The 21,585-nt window shown below is 40.9% G+C and overlaps 1 protein-coding gene across 2 annotated transcripts in view; it reads left to right on the forward strand.

Moving 5' to 3' along the window:
* Positions 1 to 17,047, forward strand: part of RNF115 (ring finger protein 115) — a 67,387-nt gene extending 50,340 nt beyond the window's left edge. For both annotated transcript variants that reach the window (XM_049879900.1, XM_049879901.1), the window contains 6 exons: positions 410 to 621; positions 9,883 to 9,954; positions 11,591 to 11,663; positions 12,620 to 12,713; positions 15,264 to 15,379; positions 16,321 to 17,047. In XM_049879900.1, the coding sequence (XP_049735857.1) occupies positions 410 to 621; positions 9,883 to 9,954; positions 11,591 to 11,663; positions 12,620 to 12,713; positions 15,264 to 15,379; positions 16,321 to 16,452 (699 nt within the window). In that variant the 3' untranslated portion in view covers positions 16,453 to 17,047. The remainder of the gene's footprint in view (positions 1 to 409; positions 622 to 9,882; positions 9,955 to 11,590; positions 11,664 to 12,619; positions 12,714 to 15,263; positions 15,380 to 16,320) is intronic.
* Positions 17,048 to 21,585: the final 4,538 nt, after the last annotated feature.

Below are 21,585 nucleotides of genomic sequence, written 5' to 3' on the forward strand. Positions count from 1 at the left end.
TGGATGCCATTTATGACAAAACACAAGGTTATAATGTTGATCTGAATGTTTGATTATACTTGGGGCAGAAGCTCATAATCAACTTTGGCTCATATTTGTAGTTCAGGAGAGGAAACTGATCAGAGGCATGTGTTAAGAAAAAGATCCAGCCATTGTCTTGCTTGTTTCTGTATGAAGGAAATTTTCTCAGTTTGTAAGTCCCCACCCCCACCTCCCGTGCGTGCATTTTAAGAACTTTTCTTTTTTCCTCTATGAAATTGAGGATATAGATCTCTTTATTTTGGAGCTGTTGAATTTCAGAGGGTTGAAAGTTATTCATTTATGTTTCAGTATTTCTTCTTCACCTGTTTCCTGTCTCTTTTTCCTATTCTTGAAACCAATAACATGATTTGTTTCTGGTTTTTATTAGTTCTGGGACCATTTGGACCACACAATGTTTTTCCAAGATTTTAGACCATTCCTAAGTAGCAATCCACTGGACCAAGATAATCGAGCCAATGAGAGGGGTCATCAGACTCACACTGACATCTGGGGACCTAGTCGTCCTCCACGACCGCCAATGACTCGGAGATACAGACCCCGAGGAAGTACTCGTCCTGAAAGATCCCCAGCTATTGAAGGGTAAGTGCAAAGTTGTTGTTTTAAGTTCTCTTAAAGAGTAGTTTTAGAGAAGGACATATTTGACAGAGTCTAATTCTTTGAAGATTCTCTTACTTATTACATTGTGGATAAGATGCAGACATATAGATGGGATGAAAATGAAGCTAAATTGAAAGTCTTTACTCACCTAGTACCAGTTAATGAATGGTGGTAAACTTAAGGGTGATAAAGCTAATGATATAGGTCTCTGGTTAACATTTTTATTAATGTCTTGGATGAATATATAGATGATATGTTTATCAAAATTTTAGAAGATACTGAAAGGGATATCAAATATATTGAATGACATTAGGATCCAAAAAGATCTCAACAGATCAGAGCATTTGACAATATGAATTTTAATAGGAATAAATGTAAAATCTTGTGATTCCAAATCATTCATGCAGCAGATATTTATTCTGTCTTTATGTATGGAGCACTGTACTAGGCACTTGGGATACAGATGTGAGCAAAACAGACAGTAGATCCCGATTTTGTGGATCCCATTTAGTAGGAATAATAAGCATTAACTTTTAAAAATGTTTGCTTTTATATGCATAGGACTGTGCTTCGTGCTTTATCTCATTCAAACCGTTTCAAGTAGTAGGTGCTAATGTTAAGCTCATTTGATATAAGGATAAGTTGAGACTCAGAGAAATAAAGTAACAGCCATTACTAGATCCAGGACTTGAATCAGGGCTGTATGAATCTAGAGCTGTGCTGTGCAATGTGGCAGCCACTAGCCATGTGTGGTTATATCAGTTTATATTTAAATTAATTAAAATTAAATAAAATTGGAAATGCTGGTGGTGTAGTGGTTAAGTGCTACGGCTGCTAACCAAAGGGTCGGCAGTTTGAATCCGCCAGGCGCTCATTGGAAACTCTATGGGGCAAGTTCTACTCTGCCTATAGGGTTGCTATGAGTCGGATTCGACTCGACAGCACTGTTTTTTTTTTTTTTTTTAATAAAATTTAAAATTCCTCATTAACACTAGCCACATTTCAAGTGCTCAGTAGCCACATGTAATTAGTAGCTACCACATTTGACAGCACAGATTATATAACATTTCCATCATTTCAGAAAGTTCTGTTGGACTGTATTCTTCTAGAGCCTCTACGTTTTTTCTCCCACATCTAGACTTAATCATTAATATTTTACTATACTTGCTTTATCATATATCCATCTCTCTGCCCATTGGAAACCCTGGTGGGATAGTGGTTAAGAGCTACCACTGCTAACAAAAAGGTTTGGCAGTTCGAATCCACCAGGCACTCCTTGGAAACCTATGGGGCAGTTCTACCTTGTCCTATAGGGTTGCTATGAGTCAGAATTGACACGATGGCAGTGGATTTTTTTTTTTTTTTGGGGGGGGGTCTGCCCATTAGTTCATCTTATGCATTTCAATGTTGCAGACATTCCTTCTTAGGACAAATACAGAATATGGGAAACCTGATTTAGTGGGATAACCTCCAGCAAAAAACAGCTGTCATAACTGTTCCATAGCCTGTTTTAATAGTTCATGGTGTCCAGAGGTGAATCGACTGTACTCTGTGGCGGTTTCACTGCATGTGGATTACTTTCCCTTTTCTGCCTGGTTTTGACCCCATCTAAACCCTTACCCCTTGCATACCTTTTTTTTTGTCCCTTCCATGCACTAAATTGCCCATTTTGGATCATTGCTGTGGTCCACTTTTCCTTGCTCCTCCACCGGGGGATGGTTCCCATGCCCAGCTTCTCTACATCAACATTCGCTTCACCCTGTATTCTCCTGTTTTCTTCAAGGTGAGCCCCTCAGTGCGTGTTCCTCACCTTCTCCCACCTATTTCTTCTGGGATTTTATTTCATCCATTTTCCTCTCCACAGTTCCTTTTCCCTTTTCCCCTTGGCCATGCTTTTTACCCTTTAGCTCCATGGTTTTCAGCCCTGGCTGTGTCACTGAAAAACTGAGGATATTTTAAAAACAGTGGTAGATGGGCTCCACCCCTAAGGATTCTGATTTAATTAGTCTGCATGGGGCCCCAGCATTGGTAAGTTTTTAAAAGCTCCTGGAGTGATTCTGATTGTAGCCAGGATTGAAAACCACTGCCCTAGTTACTGCCCGATCTCTTCTTCTTCCCTTTTCAATAAAATTTCTTAAGAGGAACCTACGTTTACTTTGTGTACCTCCTCATCTTCCACTATTTTGCCACCCACTATAGTCTGGCCCTCCATTCACTAAAATCACTGGTGCCCTTCTAATTATAGTTCCAGTGGATAGTTTTAAATATTTATTGTGCAGGTCCAATATACTGAATTGAACATTTTGGTCTTTTTTCTTCCCTTGAAATTCTCTACTCTTCAGACTTCTATGACAGTACACTTTCTTAATTTACTTTTTGTCTTTTCCTTCTTGTACCAGTACTAGTTGCTGTCAAGTCAGTTCCAACTCATAGTGACCCCATGTGTGTGTCAGAGTAGAACTGTGCTCTGTAGGGTTTTCAGTGGCTCCTTTTTTGGAAGTAGATCACCAGACCTTTCTCCCAAGGTACCTCTGGGTACACTCAAACCCCCAGCCTTTCGGTTAGCAGCTGAGTGCATTAACTGTTTGCACCACTCAGGGACTCCTTGTGTGGGTACTTCCTAAATATTGATTTTCCTAAGGCGTTTTCCTGATTCTGCTTTTCCTCTAACTCTACGAAAGAGTTTCTCAACCTTGACTCTATCGACATTTTAGGCTAGGTAATTCTTTTTTGTGGGGGTTGGCCTGTTTATTATAGGATGTTTAGCAGCATCCCTGGCCTTTACCCACTAGATGCTGGTAGTACCCCTACCTCCCAGCTGTGACAACCAAAAATACGTCCAGACATTTTCAAATGTCAAAGTCATTCCTGGTTGAGAACCACTGCTCTGTAAGTTCTCTCTGGTCATTCTCAAGTCGTCTCATGGTTCTAATAATTACCTGTGTACTAAAGACTCCCAGATCCATATTTCTATTCTGAAGTTTCCCCCTAATTTAAGACTTGAATATACAACTGCTTGCTGGACATTTCCATCTGGATGTTCCATAGATGCTCCAAGTTCACCAAGATGGAAGCTAAACCCTTTTCTTTTCAAATGTGAGCCTTTTTTTTTTTTTTTTTTTTAATTTTTGATTTTAATTGGTGGTACCACTCTCTGCCTAGTTTAGAAACCTAGAGTATTCACCTAGGGAGTGAATTATGTTACTTTGTTATGTATGTATGTGTATGTACGATATCATGTTAAAACAAGTTTGTTTTATTCTTAACTTATTAAGGGCTTTTAATTAAAATGACCAAAGATTTTATCAAACACCCTTTGCAGTTCTATCAAAATGACCACAGTTTTTATGCCTTAAATAATTAATGTATTTTATTAATTGATTTTCTAATTTGAACCAACACTCTAAGCTTGGAATAAAGACCACTTTGTCAAGGAGCATTACTCTTAGTACACTATTAGAATTGATTTGCTCGTTTTTTTGTTTGTGGTGTTTTTAGGATTTTTGCATCTCTTCTTAAAGGGGGTGGTCTGTAATTTTCTTGTGTTGTCTTTATTAGGTTTTGGTATCAGAGTTATGTTAGTTTCATAAAATGAACTGCCAAAGCTTGTTTTCTTCTTATGCTTGGGAATAGTTTAAATAGTATGGGAATTACCTATTCCTTAAAGGTTTGATAAAAGTTACCCGTAATTCCATCTGGGCTTGGGATCTTTTTGGGAACCAGATCTGTTACAACCTTTTCACTTACTTCTGGGGTTAATGAGTGGTGTTTTATTCATCTCTGTATTACCATGTTCTAATACAATGTCTGCTTTATAGTAGATACTGAAAAGATTTCTGTTGAGTGAATGTATAATTATGTTTCTAAGAAGTATATGGAACATATGAATTAGTAGTAATAATAATAGTTAGGAGTATGTACCAGACACTAGTCTGAGTGCTTTGCAGGTATTAATTTGTTTAATCCTTGCTGTAATCCTCAGGGAAGGCACTGTTAGTATTTCCATTTTCCAGAAGATGTAACTGAGACTCAGAGAGGTTAGCTAAATTATCTAAGGGTGTAAAGCTGATTAAATTGTAGATTTATAGGATAATGCAAAAATGAAAATATCTGTCTTATTTGTTTGGTAGGATTATAAATGTTTTAAAAAAATTAGCAGTATCATAAAATCTTCCCATTATTTAAAAAAAAAAAAAATTGAGTGGTTTCCTTACTTTCTCAGAAACTTTCTTTCCAAGGCACATACACCAATCTGTTAGTAAGCAGAACTTGAAAGTTTTTAGCCCTTTTTTTTTTTTTTTTCTTTTCATTCATGGAGGTATAAACCAAACAAAGCATATTTTTGTAATATACTATTTTATCAGTTTATCAGGTCTGCCCAGATTGTTCCACTTGATTTTTTGCCACTTGACAGTAGTCATCATTGTAATGTCATCTTACGTTTTCATAAAAAAACCCACTGCTCATAGCACGTTATGATTTCATATTTTATAGATTTAAAATTTTGTTTTTAAGTTTTGACTTCTTCTTGATAACAATTTGCCGAATTCATTTGAGAAGCAGTGTAAATATTTTTATTCTGCTTGTCAGGCTTTCAGCTAGTGGTTTCCACTGACTACATCTCAGGCTCCTGTTGATCCCACCGATCCCAATATGAACAGAGTAGTTACTTTGTTACTTAAGAAATCAGGCCTGTTCCTCACATCGACCTAAGCAGTCCTCCAAAATGAGGTGAATTTCCTTTGGCATTTTCATTGGCATGAGTGAAACCATTTTGGTGGCGTGAAGCATAAGCCGCACATTGTTCATTCATTCTGCAAATCCTCATTGAGCATGCCTGCAGTGTGCTCTAATCTCCACCTTTCAAATGCTGGTTACCTTATCCAGGTGTAATCAGGTTCTGAATAGACTAGGTCATCTTTTCTATCCTTAAATGAATATATTGTTGTTGTTTGGTAACATCAAGTTGATTTCAACTCATAGTGACCTCATATGACAGGGTAGAACTTTCCCATAGGGTTTCTTGGCTGTAATCTTTATAGAAGCAGATCACCAGCTCTTTCTCCCAGGGTGCTGGTGGGTTGGTTCTAACTGCCAACCTTTCAGTTAGCAGCCGAGCACTTAACTGTTTGCCACCAGGGCTCCCTGTAGCCTATATTTGATATTTAAAATTGTAAAACTGGATGAAATTGCCAAAGGAGTAAAGGTAGAAAATAGAAGAGGTTAGCAAACTGAGCCCTGGGCCCTCCATGGTTAGAAGTTTGGAAGATAAGGAGGAATAAGCAAAGGAGACTGAGAAGGAGCAGCTGGAGAGGTAGGTGGAAAACTTAGCGAGGGTCCAGGTCTGGAAGCGTATCTGGTCTTAGTATTTGACGTCTCCTTCACAACCTATAAATTGGTTTTTTTTTTCTTCTATGAGTTGCTAAAATTAAATGTTTACATCCCACACACACATACACATCTATATCTCAGTTACATATTACCTATTCAAGAAAAAATTTTATCTTTTTGACAGCAGCAACAAAAAAATTCAGTGGGAATATTGTATGTATCAACTGATGATAAGGTCCTAGCAAAAGTTCATGAACTTTTTGGAGTCACCTTGAGCAGTATCTCTTCTGTCACTGCTGCAAAGACATGGAACCAGCATCAAACTTCCAGAGAGAAATCAGCCAAGAAAGAGGAATCAGCAACTGATGAGGTGTTTGTAGCAATGCCAAGCATTTGTATAGGTTTGACTTTAGAGCTCCAAGAAACTAGGCTATCTTTCAAACTTGATTACTGCCATTTACTTATTGGTCAGTCCAAGCATGTGATAATTTGCTCTTCAAGTCATTAACAGGAGCCCTGGTGGTACAGTGGTTAAGAGCTCAATGGCTAACCAAGAGGTTGGCAGTTCGAATCTACCAACTGCTCCTTGGAAACCCTATGGGTGAAGTTCCACTCTGCCCTATAGGGTTGCTATGAGTCGGAATTGACTCGATGGCAACAGGTTTTAGTTAGTTAACTAACAAGCAAGGGAAGTATATTAGTAATCTATTGCTGTGTAACAAATCAGCCCCCCAGAATTTCGCAGCTTAAAACAACAAACATTTATTATCTCGCAGTTTCTCAGTGTCAGGAATTAAGGGAGCAGCTTAGCTGGGTGGTTCTGGCCTCATAAAGTAATAGACAAGATGTCAGCCATGGCTGCCGTCATCCGAAGATATGGCTGGGATTGGAGGATCTGTTTCGAAGATGATTCACTCACATGGCTATTGGCTGGAGGCCTCAGTTCCTCACCCAGGTGGGCCTCACACACCCAACTTAAAATGATGGGACAGGCATAGGTTAAGCGATATAAAGACTCCTGTTCAAAAAAGGGGGAAATGGGAGGCACAAAGAAATCATTAAAAAAAAAAAAAAAGTTGCCATAGAGTAGATTCCAACTCATAGTGTTCCTATAGGGCAAAGAGTAGAAATGCCCCATAGGGCTTCCAAGGCTGTAAATCTTTACGGAAGCACATCTTTCTCCCACGGAGCAGCTGGTCGGTTCAAACCACTGACCTTTTGGTTAGCAGCTGAGTGCTTAACTACTGCACCACTAGGGCTCCCAGGGGTCCATAGGAGTCATTACCAAAAAAACCAAACCCAGTGCCGTCGAGTCGATCCCGACTCATCGGAGTCATTAGTTCATAACAACTCTGATGTTCGAAGTTCCTTGACTGGGACTTAGTCCTACTCCTGCCCAGAAATGATTCTCTGTGGTTCTTGTTTCCTCCCTCTGGGCTCTCGATTCCACCCTCTGAGTAATCCTTTCTTTTCCGTGAAAAGTCATCCATATTTTCAGCTGCATAGTTTAATCAGCCTCCTTCTTGCCAGTAGAATTTTGAGGGCCCAAAGACCTCTTTTCATTTTGTACTCTCTGTCCCTTTCAGCCTAAGCTGTCAGTGTTTCTTTTGAAAAAAACTTTAAGTCTCTTGTGAACCTGGAGTTCATACCATTAGCCAAAAGCCAAACCCACGAATCTCTTCTAAATAAGTTCTTCTCTACCTTGGGCTTCTGTGGGGATTGCTGTAGAATGACACCCTTAAGCTTCTTAGAAATCCAGTTAGTTGTTTAACCGAATGGTTCTTGGAGGTACCATCTTAGATCTTTCTGAAATTTTAACAAAATTTTATAGCCACTCTCTTGGCTTTGTCTCAAACCATGTTCTTTTGACAGTGCTCTGGATTTGATCTTCCCTCAGAAGCCAATTCTTAATTTTAGTATCATTTACTATCTGAAGAGACTGGGAATTTTCAGAATTTACTCAGTCCTAATTCCTTTTTGTTAACTATCCTTCCTTTAGTTTATCCCTCTCCTCTCAAATAAGCAGTAAGAAGCAGCCAGGAGGCGTAACTGGAAATCTCATTAGCTAGATCACCCACAGTTTCTACTTAGCATGTTATGGCAGGCGGCAATACTGCTAAACTTTATGCCAATACAGAAACAAGGATCCGTTTTCCTCCAGTTTCCAGTAAGATTTTCTTCATTTTCCCTTTAGTGCTCACCTGTAACTTCCCCAAAGGCCATCATGCTTCTGCTCCTTCTTTGAGGGTGTTCAAACATTCGTAACACTCCTCAGAGTCCTTCCAGCTTCTGCCAACTGCTGGGTTCTGCTCCCACATTTTAGTTTTTTGTTATGACAACACCTACTTCCAGGTATCAAAATTTGTATTATGTATTGCTGCAAAACAAATTACCCTAGAGCTTAGTGGCTTAAAACAACAAATATTTATTACCTCACAGGTTCAGTGGGTCAGGAATTCAGGAGCAGCTTAGCAGACTGTGAGCTGGTTGTGGCTCACGGTCTCATGAGTTTACAGTCAAAATGTTGGCGGTTGCTGCATTTATTGAATGATTGACTTGGGCTTACTTATATGCCAGCAAGTTTGTGCTGATTGTTGGCAGGAGATCTTGGTTTCTCATCATGTGGATTGTTCCGTAGGACTGCTTGATAAGGCACTCTCCTAGAGCAAGTAAACCAAGAGAGGAAGCAAGGAGGAACCACGATGCTTTTGTGACTTCATCTCAGAAGTCATAAATGATCACTTCTGCTGTATTTTATTCTTAAGAAGTGAGCCACTTAGTCCAGTCCACACTCAAGGGAGGAGTATCAAATAATTTGTGGACAAATTTTAAAACCACCACAGAAGGAATAGCGTAGTTAGCTATTGTTGAACTTTAGTAGCAGGGAATGTCTAATATTGGCTAGTATTGGCTAGCACCATTGTTATGTTTATTGACCTTATAAGTAAAGTGGGAATTGGGGGTTGAAAGTGTCTATCTGTAAAAATGATGTGGTGGAGGTGTCTGACTTCCTCTAACTTCACAAGGGGAAAAGAGAATCAAGATCAGCTCAAGGCTGATTCCTATGAGACTGAGGTCAGACATACCTCTCAGCGCCCCTTTTGACCAATTCTGACACTATCAGTTCCTGCCACACACTCTCTACTTCTCTGCTGAGTTTACTTTTCTGTAAATCTTTGCAGTGGCCACACAGAACTCACAGACAGTACTCACAATTGTGGAGTTTATTAGGGAAGTAACAGATTACTGTTCAGGTTCAGGAACGTTCAGGATACTGTTCTTCCAGTCAGGACAGCCTCTTTTTAGCCGTGCTGTAGGCAGGTCTCTCCTTGGCCCTCGGCCCCTTGGCCTGGCCTCTGCCCTACTCAGGCAAGTGTTACAAAGCTTGTTTAGCTCTGCTGAAGAGTGCCCAGAGGCACCCCAATCCACCATTAAGCCTCCTGCCCGAAAGCGCTCAGCTTTCTTACTCTGTGGGCTGGGGAGCCCACCACGCCATCTCTTTAAATGATATACAGAAGTCCATTGTATAAAACACTTAAAAATGGAACTACTCTTGTTAAAGAGAGGTGGGTCCAGAACCACTCTGGCTCAGCGTCCCTTTCAGCGTCTCCTCACGCTAGTGCCAGGGATCCAAGAAATATAGCTTGAAAATTATGCCATACCATCAGACCTTTTGCCAGCCTAATTCAAGAACATCTCTTAATTCATAAGATAGCAGAGCTCAGGAAGATCGCCACACAAGCAAAATAGCATGCCACCAGGTAGCAGGCTGATTTCCGGTGCTATCTCTTGTGTATTAGTCAGTGAAAAGCCATTGTGGTTTGGGGAAGGGATTGGTGATTGACCAGCTATGGATTTCTGTAGAGTATTTCCATTCATCTGTCTTATCCAAAATTTTTTTTCCTCCTACAGAATAATACAGCAGATCTTTGCAGGATTCTTTGCAAATTCTGCATTTCCTAGATCCTCACACCCTGTGTCCTGGTAAGTAGCTCATTGTTTTCTGTCTCACTCTGCTGCAGCAGCAGCATTTTGGGTGCTGTAGTTTCCTTGCTACCTGCACAGATAGGAAGAGCTGCAGAGGTGAGTAGATATGACTGGTAATCTGTTAGAATGCCTTTGTCTGCTGAGACTTAAACTTAATCAGAACGTATTTTTTATTGTTCAGGCTCAGAAGGGTCCTCCTGGCCCCCCAGGATGGGATGCCTAGGCACTGAATCTGTCTGGTTCTGTTTATATTCTGGTCTGAGGGTTGTGTTGAGGTGAAGAATGTGATGGTCCCTGCCAGGCTTGGAATCAGATTTGTGGGTTTTCCTTCTAGACTATATGGGAAGATTTTCTTAAAATTTCTGAAATTGAAAACCAGTTACTTAATTTCCATTTCCCAAAGTAAGGAGGTTTGTTAGAAGAAACAGAAGACTAAAATTCAGTAACAGAGTGACACTTAAGTGTGGTAGGGGTTCACGATAGGATTTTATCTTGTAGGGACAATTACTGATCACTGCTGACTCTGCCCTAGAATGCTTTTTTGCTTGCAGGGACCTCGGTCCTTCCACACAGTTACCCTATTTTCCAACCTCTAGTTTTAGAAAACATATTCTAGCCAAAGAATCTGGACCTCTGTCATCTGGGGTAGTGCAGAGATGTGCTGCCAAGGCCCTTTTGTAGTTGTTCTAAATTGTGATTCAGAGAGACTGCTAAGGCTGCTTCTCTACCTGAAAGCTTCTGAAGGTCCAGGACCACACACAGTCTCTTAGAATGAGGGAAGTCTGCTGTAGATTTGATTTTAAGTAGGCACAGCATCATGGATTGAATTATGTCCCCCCCAAAATGTGTGTATCCATTTGGCTGGGCCATGATTCCCAGTATTGTGTGGTTGTTCTCCATTTTGTGATTGTAATTTTATGTTAAAGAGGATTAGGGTGGTATTGTAACACCTTTACTAAAGTCACACCTCTGATCCAGTGTAAAGGGAGTTTCCCTGGGGGGTGGCCTGCACCACCTTTCCTCTTACAAGAGATAAAAGGAAGGGGAAGCAAGCAGAGGTTGGGGGGACCTCATAGCACCAAGAAAGCAGTGCGAGGAGCAGAACGTGCCCTTTGGACCTGGGCACCCTGTGCCTGAGAAGTTCCTTCTTCCAGAGCCAACAGAGAGAGAAAGCCTTCCCCTAGAGCTGACAGCCTGAATTTGCACTTTTAGCCTGCTTTACTGTGAGGAAATAAATTTTTCTTTGTTAAAGCCATCCGCTTGTGATATTTCTGTTACAGCAGCACTAGATGACTAAGTCACACAGAAAAGACAAACTTTTCTTAACCAGTAGAGAATGAGTCACTCTTTTTGCTCTGGGGTGTCATGTAGTACTTTGGGTAATTTCATATTTTATACTCCATTCGGTAAAGTAAAAAGGCAGAGAAAATGAGAGATCATCTGTGGATAATCTGTTTGAGCTTATAAGTAAAAAAAAAAAAAAAGTATAGAGAGGTTTTTTGCCACTTTATTCTAGAGGACTGACTAGTAACTTCACAGCTGAGAGAACAGGATCCCTCTGCCAGTTTTTTCTGTGGTGTAAGGCAGAACCTGGTCATGCGGTCTCATGCTGTCTGTCTCATCTCATGTATAGGTATGGGACTCTGCACTCCAACCCTGAGGACTATGCCTGGGGCCAGACAGAGCTTGATGCCATTGTAACCCAGGTGAGGAACTGCCTTTTGAGGGTGTCTGTTGAATGTGTCATAGTTCACAGGCTTCCTGCTTTCCTTCTGCTACTTTATGAAATGGCAGTCACTATGCTCTCTGTAGTATTTTGGGCTTGTGGGTTTCCATTTTACTAAAGGGAGAAGTGGTTTGGGGGTTTAGTTCAGCATCCATGAGCCTCTCAGGTACTAGGGGCTTTCTAGAAGATGATTTCACCACCACAGGAAAAGAAGACTTCTTCTATAACAAACTGTATATTGTATTTTTGGCCTGTGAGGATCCTATTAATGAATATACCATAAAAAAAAAAAAAAGGATCTCTTCACATGCTGAAGCAGGCATTTGTGCTAGATAGGGCAACGTAAGGGAAGGAAGCAGAGAAAAAGGAAGGAAGCTGAGAAAAAAGTCCTCATATGCCATGTATGATTGCTTCCACTTGTTTATGTTTATTTTGAGTGGTTTTTCATTTCCCTGTAGTTGCTGAGAACAGAAAGCATGCCGCTTATATCTGTCTTCTTTTAGGCAGTAATTTACCTATCTGTTTGGCTTACCTTATGCTGTTTTCCATACGCCCATCCTTTTCTTCCTTCCAGCAGAGTGAAGTTTTTGGACGGGTTAAGTGTTATGTTTTATTAAGCTGTAGTTTTATTCATGGTATCACAAACCCTGTGTTGCTGCTGAAGTTGCTTTATGTCCAAAGGTGGGCCTTGCACTGAGGAGTCTGTCTGTAGGCTTATACTGAGGTCACTCTGAAACTGTAAAGCAATGCGAGTGTTCTGGCAGTAGGAAAGGGAAAGCCCAAGCCTCTCAGAGCCTTGTGTAAGTAAGAGTAAATAACATTTCTAACACCTGCACTGTTTGTCCTCAGCTGGAGCAGCGCCCTCCCCTGGGACATTGAGATGTCTGCTGCTTTGTCTTCTTCATCATCATTAACTTCTTTTTCTTTTTTTTGTAGCTTTTAGGACAACTGGAAAATACAGGGCCTCCCCCAGCTGATAAAGAAAAGATTACATCTCTTCCAACAGTGACAGTAACTCAGGAACAAGTTGGTAGGTTCATTTTCGTACTTATCCTCTCATCTTCTGTCACCTTCTAATCTCTGTTCAGAGTCTCAGCACCTTCCTATACTAAGGATCTTCAGTTGAAGCTATACCACCCTAAAATTTCCACCGGGGTGCCAAATATGGAAGGTACCTACCCATTCATTGGGTTAGTCCATTTCCTAAGCAGTTACCATGTTCCTTTTCTAGTGCCATGGGAAATAAAGAGGACAAAGATATATAAGAACTAATTAAAAAAACAAAACAAACTCCTTGTCATTGAAATCATTCCGACTCATAGTGACCTTATAGGACAGAATAGAGTGCCCCATAGGATTTCCAAGGAGTGGCTGGTGGATTCGAATTGCTGACCTTTTGGTTAGCAGCTGTAGCTCTTAACCACTGCACCACAGAGGCTTTAAGGAACTAATGGGGCGGGGGGTGGGGGGAGCAAAACTTAGCAATTAGACAGCAATGTAAGAAATGGTATTAAGCAGGTGATATTGACCTTAGGGTAAGGGTAAGGGAGAAAATGGGAGGTTGGAAATTTGTTGCACATCTACCATGTGTCAGGCATATTAAGGTATATCAGAGATAGATACTATCTCGCTTTATAAGCACTGAAGAATTTAGTGATAAGAGACATTATTTTAGGCTGGAGGTTTCTTTCCTCACAAATTCAGGTTTAGAGTCAGAGATTTTAAAGACAAGGTGGGCTGTCTTAGAGAGGAGAGGTCATTCTATGTAAGGAAAAGTATGAACCAGTATAAGAATATCAGCATGGACATGGTGTCTGAGTTTGGCATAAGGAGACCTAAAATTAGAGACCTTGTTAGATTGGTCTAAGTCTGGCTTGGGGAGTAGTGGGAGGTATAACAAAGAGCCCTGGTGGTACAGTTGATAAAGTGCTTGACTGTTAACCAGAAGGTCAGTTGGAACCTACCAGCCACTCCACGGGAGAAAGAGGTGGCAATCTGCTTCTATAAAGATTACAGCCTTGGAAACCCTGTGGGACTATTCTGCCTTGTCCTGTATGGTTGTTGTGAGTTGGAATATCGATTCAATGGCAGCAAGTTTGGGGTTTTTTTTGACGGGGGGAGAAGGGTATGACTAGTTAGGGAAGGTTGGGGCCTTACAGAGAATCTCGAAAGTGGCAGAGAAGTTAGGACTGGATATTTTAGGTAGTAGGGAAGTTTTGTAGGTCCTCAAATGGGGGAATGAGGGAATTTAACTGGTGTTGAGGAGTGATTACTTTGGAGGCAGTATGTGAAACAGGTAAGGAGAGGGCAGAGGTGGGATTTAGGAAGCTCTTGTGACAGTCCAGGTGGAGGTCAGGTGATGGTTGCAATGCTAGCAGAAAGGAGAGGTTAGTTCAGAAGATCATTTTGAAGAAAGGATTTTGATCTCTGATTGTATAATGGAGTGAAGAAGGGAAGAGGGTCAAAAATGATTCTAAGATTTTACAACTATGTAACAACAAAGGGGTGTTCCCATCAGGTTAGTAGTTCCCATTCCATGGGTGAGTTGTGAGCGGGCCCTGTTTTGGGTAGGGAGGTGATGTAATGTTTTTAATTTTGCATTTGGTGGTTTTGAGGTGATAGCTGAGAGTTCAAGGGAAGAGGAGTTGGAGACAGCTCTAAGACTGGTATAAAGGAAAATTAGTTGGCAGCAAAGCACGGGCTGTTTCTGGAGGGTTGAAGCCCTGGAGTCAGGGAGACTACCTGGGAGGCTGTTGCAGTAGGCCAGGTATGAGAAGTAAAGCTAGAATTAGGATGAAGGGAGTAGGAATGGAGAGGAAGGAGTGAATCAAATTAAGTGATAGTCCTACTCCAAATGCCCTGAACTCTGTGGAGGATGAAGCTACTCCAGCCAGTAGGAAGATAGACTAGCAGATATTTTAGCTAAACTTGAGAAACTCAGAACTTGCTGCTTGATACTCCCAATGTAAGTAAGTATGTGGCCGTTTCCTCTCAAAGGAGAAGGCTTTCTGTCTCTAGACTGGGAACCTGGGCTTTGCAATTCTACAGCACCACCTCCTGGTACAGCTTTTAATCAACAGCTTGTACGGAGGGCTTTAAGGCAGCCATGCTGAAAGAGGACAAGCAATGTGGAAGAGAGTAGGGTAAATGCGGCTTGAGACACTGAGTGGGAACTACTGAGATTCCTGAGATGTGTCCCTTGGTTGTGGTTGACAGGCTGCCAGTGTTTCCCAGGTAGAAACTGACTGTCAGAAAAACATCGAGAAAATGTTTTTCCTGGTTTACCTAAAAAATAGTCTAAGCCCCAGCTTATTTCTTCCAACTCTTTAAATTGAAAAATAGACCTTGTACACTTCCTGTCTAGGCCCCATTCATCATTCCTCCTGTTCACATTCCTGTCTATGGCCACTCTCAGCCCACTCCCACCCCCTTCTGAAATAGAATTCATGCATTTTATATGTCTTTTACTTGGATGCACCTATTCTTTCATCTTCTGTGTCTTTTCTTTATGTATTCATTGGGTTGTTCAAGACTTTGGTTTTTTTTTTTTTACTTTAAAAGGCATTTTGTCTTCCAACAGATACGGGTTTAGAGTGTCCAGTATGCAAAGAAGATTACACAGTGGAAGAGGAAGTCCGGCAGTTACCCTGCAACCACTTCTTTCATAGCAGCTGTATTGTGCCATGGTTAGAACTGGTGAGTAGACAGCTGTCATTTGTGATGGGGGCATCTATACCAGTCACATCTTCTGAGGGGATGGTTCAAAGTAACGGTGCAGATAACAGGTCATAGAGAGCCAAGCAGATCAGATTTTAGTCCCATAAGCTCCTGTCTAGCTCCTAGTACCAACATTGTTGTTTTTTTTAGACTACTAACTGTTTTAATTTTCTCTGTCTCTAGACCAGAGGTTGGCAGACACATAGCCTTAAATCTGTCATCTTCATTTGTTTTATTGGAACACACTCTAAACCAAACCTATGGCCATTGAGTTGATTCCAACTCGTAGCAAGTCTGTGTGTTAGAGTAGATCTGAGCTCCATAGAGTTTTGTTGGATGTAATCTTTACAGAAGCAGAAGCTTTATAGACGCAGATCACACTAGGCCGACTGGTTGGATTTGTACCACCAACCTTTCAGTTAGTAGCCAGCTGCAAACCATTTGTGACACCCATTATTGGTCCTTATTGGGACACCACTATGCTTATTTGTTATCTAAGGCTATTTTTGTGCTTCATATGCAGAATCGAGTAGTTGCGACAGGGATGGTGTGGCTCACAAAGCCTAAAATATTTATAATCTGTCCCTTTACAGAAGTTTGCTGACCCACTGCTCTAGACCATGTGGCAGGTGATGGGCAGTTACTCTCTTGTTATATCCCAGTTCACTGTTTCTGGTTAATTCTGTTTGCTAGTATGTGTTAGCTGTAGTTAGGTTGCTGACCTAGAGCTTGAAGTTCTAGCTGGGAGACGTCCTGTGTTGGAGCCAGGTATGCACTGTATCAGGATGCATGCCCTTTTTGCTTTTCTAGTTGTCAAGTCATAATTTTTGATGTGCCAAGTCTCAGGGCTCGTTAAGCATTTAGTACCCCCAATTTCTCAAGTCAGGCTGTTTATAGGGACTGATATCTTTTTGTTTCAGCATGACACGTGTCCTGTATGTAGGAAGAGCTTAAATGGTGAGGACTCTACTCAGCAAACCCAGAGCTCTGAGGCCTCTGCAAGCAACAGATTTAGCAGTGACAGCCAGCTCCACGACCGATGGACTTTCTGAAGCTATAGACCGCACCTGCCAGGGCTGTGGCAGTGTTAATACCACAGCTGTAAATTGTATCCAAACTAAAAATAATAGTTGGATTTAGGAATCTCTTAAGAAGCTCCAGCCCATAATATTAATGCAATGAGTGTTTTTCCTCTCCAAATTTAAAAATAGTATCTACAGAAGGAATTGTATCTACAACCAAATGCCTCTTAGCCCTGAATTCAGAGTGATGATTTTATAGGTGTGAAACTTAATTATGTGGGTCTCCCCCAGAATAGAATCAGTTCCTTAAAGTCTAGTTCGGGTCTTGCTATCTGTCATGCTGCCTTGTAATGGAGGTTTCAACCTCCTTCTCCAATCTCCAACCTACTGTTAGTGTATTTCATAGTAAATACAATGGAATCAGCACCCTAAAGTCCTGCTGACATAAACTCCTTTTGTCTTAATTGTACAAAAGCAACACCTCTTGGCCATGTTAGCCATGAGATGAGGTCAAATTAATTCAGTAATTATTACATACAGAGACTTATGATTTTGTTTTGCCTTGATCCTCAGAGCAAATCAAAGAAAAATTAAAGTGGGAAGGAGAAAGTGGCTTATCATTGTACTCTTTGGTTTGCTCATTTTAATTTTTAAAAACTATTTTGGGAGACGTAGTTTCCCCAGAGACCACTGTAACATGTCTTGGGAGTCTTCTGTGATGGGAACCTGATATCTCACCCTTTTTTCCGAAGCAACTGGCAAGATGCAGGCACAGTGGGACAGATGTTTGAAATATTCCGCGGTTTTTTACTGACCCCATACTGTTTTTTGTCCTGTGGACCGTAAAATAATTTCCTTCACAGAAATAGGATTATTTCACTATTGCTTTCACAGCTAGTTCACTGTTTTTGATAATTTATTGGTCTTCAGGAATTGAGATTTTATGTTGTCTTAATTTTTTAAGCTCATTTTTCATCTTTGAAACTTTCCTGCTCTGCTTGCTTTTGGCAGCACCTTGGAGTCAAACTGGTTATTGTGATCATGCCCTAAACAACTTGGTCTAGGAGACAGGGGCCTTATTTTTTCAGCCTGACAGTGTCATGCACATGTGCATGGCTCTTTGGAACATTTCAGTGTTTAAAGTTGAGTATATGAAGAAGGTCAAGAATATTGCCAAAACTCAGAGTGTCCAAAGGAAACGATGGGACATGTAACAGCTATCGGTGTCCTTAAAAGGGCACTAATGGCACACAGGGTATTAATGGCCACATCATGGTTTGGGATGATCAGAACACAGAAGGTCATTCTTTAGTGAGTCTGTTTCTTGGCTAGGAGTCTTTTCTAAGTTTTTGTTGACTATCAGACACTGATTTGGAGGGTGAAAGAAGGGGGTACAGATATCATTGCCTGTACTTCGGTAGAGGATAAAGGAGTAGGGGAGGGAAGAGAGAAGGTGGGAGAGCTAATGCCCCACATATAAAAGCCATGATCAGAAGGTATGATTCAGGTCGGGTCCAGAGGGAGTAAAAGATATTTTCTCATATGCCACTCCTATCACATCTCTATAGATTGTTCCTTTGGGGAATGTGACCTATTTACTATGGCTATTAAAATGTAGCTGAAAATACACATTGGTTTTGAATTGGGGGTAGGGAGTTGGGGAGGGAGGGGAGAGGTATATTATGAATATTTAGCCAATACTTAGATGGAGGAAGGCTGTGCTAAAGTATGAGCACATTACAGTTTTCAAGTGGAACGATAATCAGCTGGTTCAGAAAAATTATGTTAGCATGGGAATTTTTGTCCGCCTGCCATTGTCGGGAGATGCCAGGATAGGCAGTTGTGTTTTTACTTAGCGTGCCCAGAGAACTAGAAAGAATCTGAGTAGCTTCAGAAAGGGATGGAAACAAAGTGCTGAATAGGATTTTGCCTTCTCAGTGCACAGTATAGCAAACAGCATCAGACCTGAAATCTTCCTGAAGGTGTCTTCATTTTTTCTGCTTTGATAATTAGAGACCCATTTTGCTGTTATCCAGACCCCTCCCACTTAATTTTGCCAAGTGAGCAGTGTGTCTATTAGAAATGTCTGTCTTGGCTTAGAGACCTTGGTACTAGGATAAAACGGTGGAGGAAGTATCTATGGGTGAAGAACACTCTGCTGTGTGCATCATTTCGATTTTTTCCTCGTTAGCCTAAACTAACATGGAAGATTGAGATGCCTCCCATTCTAGAAAGAAATATTGCAGGTTCATTAGTCTAACACCAGCTGGGATTAAGACGCTCTTTCTAAGAATGTCTTGCTCTTAAATGTTTCAAACACAGCTTAGGTGTAGTGTCCAGGGCTGGGGTTAGAACCTGGACTTTTCAGGTGTTCTTTCCTTTACAACTGGAAGGCTTAAAGACTAGGAGTCAAGGGTGAGATGATTCAGTTCTCACTCATGGTCAAAGAGAAGAGAAAACTGTTGTGATTTCAGATCTTGAGTCCTTAGTGTGGACGCGAGGCCCTTACATTCATGTTAAATGGCTTGCCCTTTGGATTCTGTGCAGAGCTGAGCTGATTGTTTTCTTATTCTTGAATGTTTTTTCTTCTTTATCTTCCTCTTTTCCTTTGAGGGGAGAAAATGACTTGGTTAGCACATAATTAGGAGAGACTTCCTAGAACTCAGTAGACTTGGAGGTTGAGAGATTATATATGGAGTGCCTCGCTGGCCTGCCAGTGATGGTTGCTTCTCAGGTAGTTTCCAAATGGGCTAATCTAACCCGTCTTAATGTGGGTTGATTCTGGCTGGACGGAATGGGGACTGGAGTGGGAAGAGCAGAGTGGTAAACGTTTGGCTGATACCTCCAATATCCTTAAAGTTTCTGAGCTATTAAGTTGAGAGCACAGGGAATAATCCTGGCATTAAACATCATTTCTCCCTCAAAGTTTCTATTGCCAATTCTCTGAAAAACCTGGAGAATCCAGAATGACATTTTATCTCTATTGCCATATATCTCCTCGACACGATCCTTACATTAATTGTTGATTTTATAAGAGAAAGGAATAACTCTAGGCCAAGGATGTGGAAATGGCTATTAGTAGCTTCCTTAGCTTATTGTAAATTTTCATTGTCAACGTTTGTTGCCTAAGAATTGGGCAAGTGTTTGCTAGATGTTTTTCTTTAGCAGTATTTTGGTTTTCAATAATTAGTTCTCCAAGTTAGAAGGGAGATTTTTGGGAGAGAACTTGTTTTTCTCCCAAACAAGCCTTACTTTGATTGAATAGTTAATGGGGGGGAAAAAAACCCTATTTATGTCTTTGTATTGCACACACACACACACGTTGTTCTTAGCTGCCATCAAGTTGATTCTGAATCATGCGACCCTATGTACAACAGAACGAAACAGTACCTGATCCTGCACCATCCTCACAACGTTTGTTATGTTTGAGCCCGTTGTTGTAGCCACTGTGTCAGTCCATCTTGTTGAGGGTCTCCCTCTTTTTTGATGACTCTCCACTTCACTTACAAGCATGATGTCCTTCTCCAGGGACAGGTCCTCTGTATAAGATGTCCGAAGTATGTGAGACCAAGTCTCACCATCCTCACTTCTAAGGAGCATTCTGGCTGTACTTCTTGCAAGACAGATTTGTTCATTCTTCTGACAATCCGTGGTATATTCAGTATTCTTCGCTAACACCATAATTCAAAGGCATCAATTTTTCTTCGATCATCCTTATTCATTGTCACCTTTTGCATGCATTTGAGGCAGTTGAAAATACCATGGCTTGGGTTAGGTGCACCCTAGTTCTCAAAGTGACATCTTTGCTTTTTAACACTTCAAAGAGGTCTTGTGCAGCAGGTTTGCCCAATGCAATATTATGTCCTCTGATTTCTTGACTGCTGCTTCCATGGGCGTTGATTGTGGATCTAAGTAAAATGAAATCCTTGACAACTTCAGTATTTTCTCCGTTTATCATGATGTTGTTTGTGGGTCCACTTGTGAGGATTTTTGTTTTCTCTGTGTTGAGGTACAATCTGTACTGAAGGCTGTAGTCTTTGATCTTCATCAGTAAGTGCTGCAAGTCCTTTTCACTTTCAGCAAACAGGGTTGTGTCATCTGCATGTCTCAGGTTGTTAATGAGTCTTCCTCCAATCCTGATGCCCCATTCTTCTTCATATAGTCCAGCTTCTTGGATTATTTGCTCAGTGTACAGGTTGAGTAAGTATGGTGAAAGGATACAACCCTGATGTACACCTTTCCTGACGTTAAACCATGCAGTATGCCCTTGTCCTGTTCAAATGATTGCCTTGTGATCTGTGTACAGTTTCCTCATTAGCACAATTAAGTATTCTGGAATTCCCATTCTTTGCAGTGTTATCCATAATTTGTTTAAGATATGCACAGTCAAATGCCTTTGCATCGTCAATAAAACACAGGTAAACATCTTTCTGGTATATGTTTTTGAATAACAGAAACAGATAACACACCTATTACATGTACGTACACATACACAAACATATATGCACATTTCACATTGAAAGAAGAAAAGATATGTTGGGCGCGGAGGTAGAGTGAGCAGGGGTACAGCGGAGGGCCGGAGCCTCACAGTCTGATTCTCTCATTTTACATGTCTTTAGGCCTGTGTTTCCATGAATTTTTTGTTATGTTGGCTTGGGCAGGAAGCCTGTTATGTGGCCTGTGATGAAAGAATTCACTGGAAATGAAAGCTCAGTCATTTCCAAGCATTGAGAATGAATGACTTTGAGGAGAAGGTGCTCATCCATGTAGTGCTTCTGTGTTGTAAAGAGTTGAACTCAAGTACAATTACACTGAACTTTTTAAAATTTCTTGGTAAGTAATGGTACCAGATTGACTTCTCTTATGATCTTCTGCATGCTTTAGTTTCTCTTTCCCTGATTACCAGGTGCTATTTCCTCAAGGAATACAAAGTAAATAATTCAGTCTTAACAAAAATTAATGAGGAGGGAAGCAGTTCACTGTTGGTTGCTAGAGCTGATCTAGGCAGGCCACTGACATCTGTGAAGGAAGACAGATTTTAAGAGAGAAGGAGCAGGACTGGTGATTAGACATATGGACATTAGGGAAAAAACCCTCTTTGTAGAGAAGTGGGGAGTTAAGAGTGCTGTTAACAAGAGTAAACCAACCAGATTTGGGAGCCTA

Source organism: Elephas maximus, chromosome 3, assembly GCF_024166365.1.
Source record: "Elephas maximus indicus isolate mEleMax1 chromosome 3, mEleMax1 primary haplotype, whole genome shotgun sequence".
In the NCBI taxonomy this organism is placed as follows: Eukaryota; Metazoa; Chordata; class Mammalia; order Proboscidea; family Elephantidae; genus Elephas; species Elephas maximus.